Source organism: Poecilia latipinna, unplaced genomic scaffold (assembly GCF_001443285.1).
Source record: "Poecilia latipinna isolate Pla-1442-1.1 unplaced genomic scaffold, P_latipinna-1.0 Scaffold748, whole genome shotgun sequence".
NCBI lineage: Eukaryota > Metazoa > Chordata > Actinopteri > Cyprinodontiformes > Poeciliidae > Poecilia > Poecilia latipinna.
The window spans coordinates 171,970-185,412 of NW_015113364.1; the positions used below are offsets into that span (position 1 = coordinate 171,970).

At 39.7% G+C, this 13,443-nt stretch overlaps 1 protein-coding gene across 1 annotated transcript in view; it reads left to right on the forward strand.

The window, feature by feature from the left end:
• LOC106955576 (partitioning defective 3 homolog) overlaps nucleotides 1–13,443 on the forward strand; it is a gene marked incomplete at its 5' end in the record, with an annotated part of 185,235 nt that overhangs the window by 124,046 nt on the left and 47,746 nt on the right. Inside the window, one exon of the mRNA XM_015045839.1 lies at nucleotides 7,471–7,619. Coding sequence (XP_014901325.1) covers nucleotides 7,471–7,619 — 149 coding nt within the window. The remainder of the gene's footprint in view (nucleotides 1–7,470; nucleotides 7,620–13,443) is intronic.

A 13,443-nucleotide genomic window follows, 5' to 3' on the forward strand; every position in this document is an offset into this window, starting at 1 on the left:
TTCGTTGGAAAATATTTTCGGGTTTCGGACCTTTCTGAAACCCCAATATAAAAAAATCGTCTAAAAAAAAAAAAAAAAAAAAAATGGCAAGAGATTATGATAAAATCTTTAGAAAAATAATATGAAACAATAGAAAACAAGTGGGAGCTCTGCAGCAGCGGTTAGTGCGGTCTGGACCTTCCTCCTGGACGTGGCTGACGCGGGTGTCAGCTCCTATTAAGTTAAGAGAGCGGCGAATCGGACAACCGGAGAGACGGTGTGAGAGAGAGGAGAGTGAACTAGACTGTGTCCTCCTCGGTCTCTGTGAGATGTCACAGGTGGAGACATCATTTCACAGGCAGCCCTGACACAGGCTGTCAACCAGCCAGAATGGAAAAGGATTCCAGTCAAACATACAGGCAGACATTTATTTTTTTTTTTTTTCTCACACCCACAAACACACAGACGCGCGCAGTCTCGCGAGTGTTTAGATACACATTGGCTGGTAAACAATTTCACAAATTAACATATAAAGTGGAAAAAAGGTCCACACAGACCCGAGCAAACAAACTTTGCAGGCAGACTGCCTACTTGGGTTGACTCCCTAATAGTCTCTATAATCAGCAGGGTAACTAAGATCCCCCAGTGCTCCATTAAGCTCATGCTTTTCTCATCAAGTTATCAACATAATGACATAGAAATGCAAAAAGGCCCGTAGTGCGCGCGCGCACACACACACACACCTACACACACACACGCACGCACACACACACACACACACACACACACACACACACACACACAGACAATTTGACTAATCTGAAAAGTTCATGTAGGTTGGGCGTGACTGTATTTGTCAGGTAACACACATCCATTTTTTTTTCATTCCAGAAATGCCACAAGTGCCCTGTAGCTGTGTGCATTCTGAGTACGTTTCACTGGGACGCCACTGCTAAAAACATGTCATGAATGTTCTCATTCCTTCAGTCCCCCTCCTTGTGTTTATCTCCAGCTCACTGCACAATGCTCGGGGTGTGGCAGCGACATGTGGCACACTGTGCCTCTTTGATTGTGCTGCAGCTGAATCTCAATATTTGTGATAATGCAACCTGTTTCGCTAAGGATTTTAGTGGCAAGTGATTTCTGGCAACGCTGGTTTCTCTTCAGGAACTGCAGCATAAGAAGAAGTGAAATTAGATTTGCAGCATTTCTGACATTCAAAACAAGAGAAAAGAGATATGATTAGTAGGGAGTATCTAGTGTTAGTTAATAGTTGTTTTTTTACAGCTGTTAGCAAAGCTAGCATTACAAAAACAGTTGATTTGGTGTGTGTACTCTGCAAATCTTTGACAGAGGTTGGAATCTTAATAGGATAGAGGAACTTTGCTGTACTCAGTCTATCCTTTCTGTTGTCAACTTAAGTCTTCCTCTTGCTTGGATGACATGCAGACATCTCTAATCCCCATTTAATGTCGTTTGTGCTCCTTCATACGTTCAGGGTAGCAAAGAGGTTTGGGTTTCTGCTTATGCTCGTCTCCAGGAGTCATTGGAGGGGGTCTTTAGTCCTTTTCGGGCCATAAAAGTTGTTTCCATTACAAATGTGTACAAAACTTTGTCAATATTCCCTCTAATGTTGAAAAAAACACAATTTCACAATTATGGCAATTCTGTTAAATAAGAAGAGTAATTAAAATCATACATGAATGAGTTTGTTTACACAGTAAGTCATTAAAAAAAACATCATCCTCCTACCACTTCCTGTCACCATCTTTTTTTTGTGATTTGCTCCAGTGTTTTTTTTTGAGTTTGGCGTTTTTCCATTCAGCAAATTTATTTTCAAAACGTCAAATTGCACAATTGTATAATCCATGGAAACACCGAACAAAACAAATGCATGCATTTATGCACCCACAGAAATCTAAGGATGATTTAGAAAGACCCATTAACATAATATCCATGTTTTGAGCCAGAGTACCAGGAGAAAATCCACTTATCCACCCAGAAAAACTAAAAACACATCTACAAAGTATTCATAGAAAAGTCATCTTCCTTTAGTAATGACTTCTACATGAAAGAATGTTGTCATCAGCATAACTTGGTAAGGTTGTGGTATGTAGCATTCGCTGCTAAGAACAACTATTATTTTTCACCATTATTTGTCACCGGTCGGTCCGACTTCAGCGCTAGTCAGTTTGAAAACGGTCTGAAATAGGTCACCGTTTCCTGAAGGTGAATGAAAAGTGTTTTTTCTGGTTGTCCTCTGGTGCACGTCTGTAGCAACTTCACATGTAATGCCTTATGCACTGAGGGCAGCCCAGCGATCAGCAGCTCAGCCATCCAGTCAGCTGAATCAGAGCACTCAAACCTCTGGAGAACATTTCTCTGGTTTCTCTTCTATCCTGGTCTTGACGCATGTAAATATTGTTTAGGACTTTTACCTTTTATTCACAATACGATGGGTTTTCTATGCATGTTTTTTTAAAAATCAAGTTGTTATTTCGCACATAAGCTAATTATAGATAAAGTGACTATGGGTGATTGTCAGCGCAGAGAGCTTTTAGCAAGCGCCACTTTGCGACAAGGCCAGTGTGCAGTTTGACACATTTTTGTTTCCTGCGAGGAAGGCAGAGATGGGAACGCTAATGCAAAATGCAAGTTGAAGTTGTGGTTTTGCCTATGAGCAATACTCAGCTCTGGTTAATTTTAGATGATGGGAGAAATTTAAATGGAGAGGAAACCATCTGCTCAGAATTGGCAAAAAAATGCTTTTAAAATCTGCTTATAGAAGGAGAAATTGGGAAAATGTATGATCTATCTAGATTTGGAAGACTATTAAAAATGGGATAGAGGCGTGTGGGGAATCAACCATCCAAAGACACTGTCAGTACTTGAATGATCTATCTGATTCATGTGAGAATTAGCTATATGGTCAAGGTCCTGTTGTTTTTTTTTGTAGTTTTTTTTTCCCCAATAGATTTTATTTTACTCTCAGGCTATAATGGGACACATGTTTCAGGGTTGTGGCAAACATATTCCAAGTCTACTTAAGTATTTAATCTATTTACAAAAAGGCACCTCTATAGGGAAATATATAGTCTGCAGTTAATTGCTGTACTGCATCTGCAAATGTTTGACTGCTTAAGGGTCAGAGACATGTTCTAAAAATAAACCAAGTAGAGTGTAGAATGTGTTGGAGTCAAGCGCTTTACTTACAGTATGTAGAAAATATTACTTTTACAATTTACCGTACTATTTGAAAAGGGGTATTATGTATTTTCCAGTCTTATAGAGCCATTTGATAGCACAACCAAATAACTATGTTACCTTCAGTTGTTATTAAAAAAAAACTGTACAGATCAAAAACATCCATCCATCCATCCATTTTCTGAACACCCTTGTCCCTCAGTGGGGTCGGGAGGGGTGCTGGTGCCTATCTCCAGCTAACGTTCCGGGCGAGAGGCGGGGTACACCCTGGACAGGTCGCCAGTCTGTCGCAGGAGATCAAAAACATGTTAAAGAAATTTGATTTTGTATCATACCCATATCTGGCAACTTGAAATTTACCTCTGTCTCTTTAAGAACCTTTTACCTCTTTGGACACGCCCCCTTCAGCTGGCTCTCCATTGATGCTGTTTTCAACTGTTCTTAGGAATGTTGTAGTTTGCATGATGAGTTCTACCAGGTGTTTGCTAATTGTTGCTGCCGCTAGTCTGGTGGAACCATGGACTGAAGCTCCATGTTGAGCTTTTGGGTAAATTGCTGACGTATTGTATGATATGAGCAGTTGTTTAGTCACTCCTGAATGGTTGCCAGGGGAGATTCAAGGATTCCTGAAACACGCACGAAAGAGTGGAAGCAACACTCCAGGTATGTGTTTGATGAGGGAAAGAGATCATTAAGATATCAAGCTAAAAAAAAAAGTCGATTTTTGCATAATTCCTCCCACCCACAAAGATTTATGCATCTTCTGATCAAAGCTGTTTAACGGAATTGGCACCACAATGCCAAAAACAATCAGTGGGAGCCGAGACAGCTGGTGGTTCTGATAATACAATTGCCTTTTTTCTCATCAGGTTGTTGTAGGCTCTCACGCTGTGCATTTAGTCATTCCTCTGTGTGTTTCATATTCAATCAAAAGCGGTGCTAAAACAGTTGCCAGCTTAAATTTGATTCCCCACTAAGCGAATTGACACCACTGCAGAGCTGTCTCGCTGAACTTCACTCCTACTGCCCACATATTTCTCACCAGTTTCACCCAGACACGCTGGATGCTGACCATTTGTCTGCATAATTACTCCCCCAAATGGTCGCACATTCATCAAGTCTCTATAGCCGAGCAACAGTGCATCTGCGGGCCTCTTATTTTGTCCTCGTCCTTTGCGCGTGTTCAATTGTTCCGGTAAAACAACAGGAGTAAGAGTGAATTAATCCTAAATGCGGGGTGAAAATGTGTCCCTTTCTAGCCGGCGCTGTCTCAGTCATGCTCTGACAAATGACATTTGTGGAAGTAGGAAAATAGAGGGCAAGCTGATTTTGTGAGCCCCCGGAATGATGACAGGAGAAAAAAGCAAAAGATGATGAATAAATGAATAATACATCTGTGCTGTCATCCCCCTCTCCCCGCTCCGCCTCACTCTCTTCCTGTGTCATCTGGAGTTGGCCCTGCGAGGCAGCCTGATCTTAGTTAAAATTGTCAGGTATGGTGGATGGCGAAGTGACAAGTTGACACCAGTCCCTCTGTTACACACAAGGCAGGTATTTTGTTAAATAGGGTTGACATCCTTAAAAAGAATGATTTAAATGCAAACAAGTGCCATCAGTTCTGAAGTGGAAAAAGCTCAGAACAAAGGCTGCTCTAAGGGGATTTGCTTCAAAAACACATTTGTAATCATTTACACCTTCACAAGACATTTTAGACTTACCGTATTTTACAAACTATAAGTAGCATTTCTTTTTCATTTTTGCTGGCCCTGTGACTCAATCATATTGTGGCTTATATCTTTTTTCCCTTCTTCATGACGCATTTTTTGAGTGATGCATTACATGTTAATTTGTATTGATTGACGTAACCGTCTGCAACTGCGAGGAAAAGCCGATCACGGGCTTGAAAGCTGTAAGACCAGAACAGGAGGAACAAGTCCTCAGATAGATGATTGAAGAATGTATGATGTCTATGCTGTCGGGTCTTCTTGGTATTGCTGCTTCATGCAACGCAACAACCTCTCTATCACCCTGTGTTTATACTTCATGCGTCTCCGCTCCGCTGTGCACTTCGCTAGCAGAGCGGAGTTGTTCTTGACCACCCTGACTTGGAGAACAGACATTCACCTGTAACAGAGATAGCAAAGACAGTTAAAAGAGTATCTGTGAAATGGGTGAAAGTACAAGGATGGATATTAGGTTCACTATATGTTCAACACATAGGAAGTTCGAGGAAATGCACACCACAAAGCCAGTGTTGTAATAATTAAAGGTCCTGTTCTACGTATGGTTTAAAGCCATACGTACATGCTTGACCAGTAATATTTGGTCAAATGTCTGGCAAAAACCTGACTATTTTTCATCCCTGAGCATGGTCGCAAAAGTAGTTATTGTAACTGTGGCTCAGACGGAAAGAGTAGTCATCTCACCGTCCGAAAGCTGTAGGTTTAATTCCAGCTTCCTCATGTTGATATGCCCCCAGGCAAGGCTTCTTAACCATAAGTTGCCATTGGGAGAATGTAGCTCAAATGTAAAATACATTAAGTGATTGGTAGAGAAGGACTGTACAAATTAAATCCATTCAGCCATAATTCTTGCTGAATTTTTCTTGGCAAATTCATAAAGTCCATTTAAATATATATTTTTTTCTGGCACACCCTTGATTCTATAAAAGTAGATCCTATCCTCCATAGAATTGAGGTTATAGGAACATTCCAGACTCCTAATGATAGCCTGCTTATATACTGTATTATATTCCAAAACCAGCTTTGATATGTTTGGCAACATTTTCCTGTTGGGCTCGCCAACTGTGTTTTATGACTTATGTCTAAGTTCCAACCATCTGACTTCAACTGTCACCTTCAGATGCAAGGAAATTGGTGGAGATGTTTAAAAAAAAAATAAAAATAAAAATCCAGGAATCGCTGAGGCTGGAGCTGATTAGGAACCAAAAGGCGCTGAAACAGTTATGTTGGAAATCAGCATAGGTTGAAAGGGTGCTGACCTAAACAGAAACACCTTTCCCCAAAACCGGCACCTTGTAAATTTTGCAACTTCCCACATGGACCGACTCATGCCTCCTTTTCAGAAGCCTGTGGAATAAAGACGAACTGCAGTTGGATGGTTGAAACTTCGTCACAACTGATGTCTCTAACAGGATAATGATCCCACGACACACATCATAACACATCATAAGTTGGCAAACATTAAGCTGTAGAATTACCCCGAACTCAACCCTGTGGATAAAACTTTGGCCTGTGCCAGGAAACTAACAGATTTAAATGAGCTTTTCATATTCTGATAATGAGTAGTGGTACAATATCCAGTTGGAATTTAAACCCACTTCAAAATAAGTACGGTTTTTCTGCAAAGTGGGCCACAATAGTGGGGGTTTTATGTGTATATTTAGGAAAATATGTGTAATATTGACCCTGTTTTCAATTTAAAGCATTTGGGAAATTCAAACATTACACCCAAGTTTTCTTTTCCAGAATAATTGAAAGTATATGGTTTATAATTATACCTCCCTCATGTCCTACTAGCTGAAATGCGTAATTGACTGAATGAATGTATGTAAACCTCTGGCAGGTTCTGCATATTATCACTGATAGAATCGAAAGCACAGCGATAGTCATCTAATGCATATACACCATTCGTTATCAATTATTTTGTGTCTGAGTGAATGGCAGCATCATTTCTTTATGCACAAAGACTACCTCCCTTTTTTAAACTCCCTTCTGATTTTATTTTAATTAAGATCCAGACGGAGATATTGAAGGTCTTAAAGGGAGTTCTCTGAAGCGGGTTGGGTTCTGTCACGCTCCAGACATACACGTTTCAAGGGTGGAGGTGGTGGTGGGGGTGGGTTGGGGTGGATGGATGGGAATTGAGTGGCCCTGACCCTGGAGCTCTCTCACCTCACTGGGGTAGCACACGGCCTCCTCTTCTCTAATTATTCCAAACCTAAGCAGAGGTGGAGGTGTCCTTCATTAAAAAGAGTCATTAAAATGAAAGATTAAACAGTGTGTATACATATATATGCAAGTGTGAGCATCGAATGTCGATATTCATTATCTGATGGTGACTGGGCTGAGGTTTGTGGATGTGTAAATATTAATAGGTCAGTTTTATTCCTCGGTCGTATCGCAGGAGAGGCCCCAGTCACGGCTGCGAAACGTGATGTACATGATGAACATTTAAAGATGTTTATCCTGCAATCAAGTAAACTGCGTTAACATCATGTTTAATCTGCCTCTCTGTTTCTTCCCTTTTTGTCCCGATGGGCCACAGCTCTCTGAGTCCGGACGCAGAACCCGATGTTTCCTTCCAGAGGGAGGGCTTCGCCCGCCAGAGTATGTCAGAGAAGCGCATCAAGCAGTACGAGAGCCCGGCTCATCTGGACATCATCAAGAACCGCAAGTCCAAAAGCATGGATCTTGGTAAGTTTTAAGGCGCCGCCCAACAACGCTTACAGCTTTACTTGACTGATGCAACACATTTTACCTTTACATTCTCAGTGGGCTTTAATAGTTTTACTTCTAATAGAATAAAACAGTAATGTAAAGTATTGTCCCGCATTAGATTCTCACTTATATAGAAAACCAAAAGTATGATGTTCAGTGAGGGCAAAAGTACAACATAAGATAAAACAATACTGTATAGTTATAAAAAAAAAGCATACAGTTACAAAGAAATGTGCCGTTAATTATATATATATATATATATATATATATATATCAGCCCTTCCTCAGAGGAAGATTATATCGATGGGTTGGTCCAAATGGTTTTCCACTTGGACCTGCTTCCTTCAAGGACGTCTCCAGCTGGCACTCACTGAGAGTGTCTGTAATCAGAACTGTGACTATAATAATAATAACAATAATAATAATGGAGGAAGTTGGGTTGTGGTCTGAGAGAGGAATTCAAATGATTGATTTGATGTTTTTTAATATTAAGTGCTTTGGAGTTCACAGACCTGATAGAGCAGCATCAGTAGGCCATTTTCCTTAAAAAAATACACAGACTATTTCTAAATAATGGAAAAAATGCCAATAGGAGTGAGCAATATGGACTTAAAGTTTTATCGTAATATTTTGCGTTGCTATTATGATAACAATAAAAGTGAAAAAAATAGCAAAGCCAATAATCCCGACGATATGAATAGTCTTGGGGTTTGGATGTTTTCATTGATTCTTGAGTTTCTTGGGAGCCGTGATGGTTATAACATTTTAACAGCATCATGAAGGAAGTATATGTGATAACGCTCCTTTGTGCACCTAGGATTCAACAATTGGAATGGCTCCATAAAAACAATACAGTCAGCTTTGCAAGACAGTTGTTGTTTCTTCTGGCTTTCTCTTTAAACCTTAATCATGTTGAGTAGTTAAATATCTCGTCTCCATTCTTGTTGCAACTGCTTCCAGATCAAAGAGTGTTGATGGTAGCTTAGCCTGGTAGCTAATATGTATCTGACATTCACCAAAGGTAGGAGGTATTTTTAATTTTCCAACAAGGCGATCTTGTTAACCTAAGAATCTGACATGTTTAGCCACCATGATTTATTCATCTTCATGTTTTCTAAGTCATAATTCTTTATTTAGAGCCCTCTACTCGGAAATTGACACACTGGAGCCTCCTTAAGAGACAAGCTTTTATTGAGAGCAATCTTTACTTAAAACAAAGGATTTATGTCAAACTGTTTGCTGTTTCATGCGTTTAGAATTTATTTAAATCTTAACGTAATGTTAGGTGAACTTTCACTAAGAAGACGGTAATTGCACAGAACTTTCCCTGTGGATTCTCTCGGATCCGTGTGTAATTACATCAGTCAGCAGTCTGCAGGTTTCTCCATCAAGTTCAGGGACCGGGTTTCCAACATAAAGCTGCTTGGGAAGATGTTAATAAGAGGTCACTGGGTTGGTTTCACTCGGAGCATTAAATTGGTTTCCATTATGCGCTTTGTGTGTTGAAAATGTAATTGACTGTCGCTCCTGAGAACAGGAAGAGAGCAGAAAGGACAGGATGCTGAGATAACTCAGCGTAATGATGCTGTTTGTCTTCAGAGCAAATGCATATTTTATCAACACATTTAATCAAAAAAAAAAGATCCATAATTGTACCAAACTGGAGCCGCCGTTTATTCGTCAATTTGATTAGCCGACGCTGGCGGGGTGTCTTTCTTCTGAAACTGGGTCATCTGCTCACACTGTGGTTCCTGTCTCATCTTATAACCAATCTTATTGATCTACAGTTGTTGAATTATTATTATATGGGTGTGTCAGTAGAAGAAACTCTAAGCAGCACTCCTCTGTTCTCTGTCGTGTTTTGACAGCTGCTTTGCTATTCATTTAAAATGTATAAGAAAACTTATTTTTTCTTGAAAAGGTTTTAGGTCCTTTGCAAGAGTATTCTTACCACTTGAAGTATTTTCCTGCAAATGTGACGAAGTAGCAAATAATTGTATTTTAATACGTATATGTATTAACACCAGGAAGTCTTTAGCATGCAACACGCATAACATCTGGTTCATTTGTGTTTTTATTCAGTGAAGGTGCTTCACGTTCTTAATTTATTGTTGGCGTCCCTTGTCAGGCTTGCATAGCTTGAGGCTTTCGTTCTATCTCTCAAACTCAGACTTCAGTTTACCATAACCTGCTTTTAAATTCAGTCGAGACTACAAAGAACAGTGTGTTGCAGTCACATTTTGAATTTCTGAAATGTTTTATTGCACTTGAATAAGTATCAACTTTTACCTTATTAAAAGTCCTCTGTTTAGAAGTTTAGAGTTGCTTTGGAATCATAACTATTGGATCACTGACCAAAACATCTGATGTGTAGCGATGATTTCTCAGTTGATGACTGAGATTCAAATATTGTAAAGGTCAGTTTTGACATCATAAGTTTAGAGGAGACACCATATTTACAAAGTTTAGCTGGTAAAAAGTAAAACTAGGTGAAAGGTTTTTCTGATGCTTTATTGTAATAAAAAGGTGATTCTGAAAGTTTTTGTTGGGGTGGTGGTGAATAAAATTGCCTGTCACACCTTTCATATCTTTATGTAAAAAACAAACAAACAAAAAAAACTAACAATTAAAACCATATATTTCCTTCATTTTACTTCATTTGCTGTTAAACTATCACATACAACCATAATAAAAAAAAAAAACCTGCTCTACCTCACTGTAGCTTAGCTAAAATTGAAAAAGTTCAATGCATATTAATACTTTTGCGAGCTACTGTAGATCTTTTAGTTTTTTTCTCTGATTTTGTTCAGATTCACTGCAAGTCCTACGGTTTAAAGCACTCCTCATATATTCAATCCATAACTTTCAATTTTTTCCCCATTTTGTTTCCCCCTCCCTTCACTTTCACCACTTTTGAAGTCTCCATACTCAGTTCAACATACAGATCACATGATTTTGAGGCCTGCCTTTATAGAAATATATTAAACTTGTCAGACTCCCCGCTGCTTTATATCTGTCAAGATTAAGCGAAGAAGGGGAGAAAGAAAGAAAGAAAGAAAGACGTATGATGGGCCATCTTCCAGTATTAATACATTATCTCATCGCAGGCACTTGTAAGCCTCATGATGGACAGGTTTTTACATCGGGTGTAAGATATTTTCTATTTGGATAATTGAATCCATCCTTCACATTCTGACTCGGCCTTCTTTTGCTTTGCTTGTGCTTGGTAACGTGGCATCAAGTGCACTAACTAAAAAGGCGGTGGGTTGTTAAGCACAGACCGATGAGATTAACTGCAACACAGGGATCACTGGGAGCGAGCAGCGAACGCTTGATACACTGTCATCATTATTTCAGACAATCGTTCCGGTGGGTCTGTAGGTCAAGAAGAGAATGGTGAAAAACAGGCTTATTCTGTTTTTTCATAACCAGATCAGAAATAGCTATTTATTGGATGTGGGATCGTGGCCCCTTTACACTCTCACAGCAAAGAGTGTTGATGTAATTGCTGCATAGTCAAATGAGTTTTTTTTTTCCTTTTCATATTGCTGAGAGGGACTTTTGTGGTATTGAGTACGGAACCGGCAACTGATGCCAGCGCTATTGTGCTCATTCTGGGTGCAAATTAAAGAAAACACTTAATGCTCATCGAAGTATGGAAGGCCAAAGAGAGCCAGGCAGTGGAGAGGCTTTTTCAGCAAGTAGATATTCTTAGCCGGTTGGCCTCTTCAGCGTTTGCAATTGATCCCTCATAATCAGACTCTTTATACTACAGAATTTAACATATTACATTAACACAGACGGCCCGAGAGTTTTTAACACATGGATATTTGGAATGAAAAGTTGGTTTTAATGGTGGAGTTCATCTCACCTACAAAAAAAAAATCTTTGCTCTGTCCATCTGTCTGTATAACCTTCTGTCCAATTCTCTCTAGTGCATTCTGGAGATCCCTAGACCCTCCTGGGCCAGAAAGTATATATTATACCTTCTTCTTTAACCTTTGTTTAACCAGGATAAAACTCCTTGAGATCGACGATCTCTTTTACAAGAGTGTCATGGCAACAGTAAAACAGTTGGTTACAAAAAACACAATCCATCTTCAGAGATTTCACAAGACTTCTGCCAATGGGACCTGCCTTGAAAAAAATCCACACAAATTACCCAAATTATCTCAACTCAGTCCTCTCGATGCAGAGGAGAAGGGGATCTACTTTGACACCATGATTGATGAAACTCTTAAGCCTATGCCTAAGGTAAAACCCATCCACCCTGCAGCAGAAGCTTATTGTACTTGTTTGCATCAGGGTTCTTGCTCTTTCAATCATGAGCTATATCTCGCAGTGATGGGTGAAGGTTGATACAAGGATTTCTAAATCAAGATTTTTGCTTTTGGGTTCAGCTCTTACTTCAGTTCTACAAGGACCAGATACAGTAGCCCTTAAAAGCACTTCTGCTTCTCCATACTCCAACAGTACCTATAAAAAGCCTTGAGAGACACAGTCAGTAGCCTTCACAAAACATATGTGGACCAGACAAGTAAACCCTCATGACCTTATTAAGGTAAAGGTCTAGTCTACCGTATTGTCTAACTCTCTGGTTCCAAGGTCAGATAAATGGTGTTGAGCCTCCTTTTCAATGCCATACAGTAAACTTTCTCAGAGGGGGAAACAAGTGTTATCCCTTAATAGTTGGTACACACTCTCCAGTTCCCTCTTGAGTCCAAAATTAGGATGACTACCTCTGTTTGCATCTCCAAATATGATGTCCCAGCCCTTATATTCCTGTCACACAATGTGGGCATTCCTTTCTTGCCTCGCTCTCAATTTCAATCTGAATCATTCACATCTTGATCACTAGATTAGTCAGGTTGCCATGGATTGTTTTTCATCTAACGTGCCACGTCTGTAGAATTGTTGGTAGGCTCAAATTACCTTATTTTTGATGCCAGTTGGAAGCAAAAATAAATGTTCAACCTTCATTCCAGTTAGGCTGAGTAGCAAATATCTGACCTTCGGGGCATACTCTGTGCATTTGAACTTCCTTCCTTGATAGTTGGCCAGTCATTCAGAAACTAACGTTTTCTGATGCAGTATAGCACTAAATTCCACACCCTTGATTCCAATACACATGTCCTGTTTAGAATAGGAGTGGATCAGAAGTGACACACATATTTCACAGACGTGACAAGCTACTGAAGCATACAGTGCAAATGTTTCTGCCTCCTTAATTCTGCATAAGTTCAGGTAGTAATGGTAAATGTTGTGTGGCTTGTACAAGCCTGCAGAGGACATCCTCCATCAGGTTAATGATCCACCACTAGGATAGACCTAATAGCATATCTGACCCAAAGATACCTTATTTCCATCAGGATACAAGTGCATGGCCTTTATACTACCACCTTAGAAGCTATTTTTACCCTAATTACCCTTTTAACGCCCAGCGTAAAGCGCTAACTCTCTGAATAAATTATGTGTAATGGAGAACCTGTCTGTACACAGATCTGTGAATGCAAGGATCTGTGGTGAATAATGGTTGGTAAGCATAGTTTCAGCCACTCTAATCATACCACGGGCTTCTGTCACTGTAATAACTGCTTCTTATTTATTCATAGAGTTTGCCACATCTCCTTGATAGCCCTTAATAGCAATAGGTTGTCTCCGATTAGCTGTCCTTGGCCTTAATCACGGTAAAGAGCTCACCGCGTTGGCCAGTTTTGTTTGGAGCCGTGATGAGTTTCAAGGTGTACTTCCTCTCAGTTTAATTTGATTGTCTTCTTTTCTTATTCTGATCATTTTAATT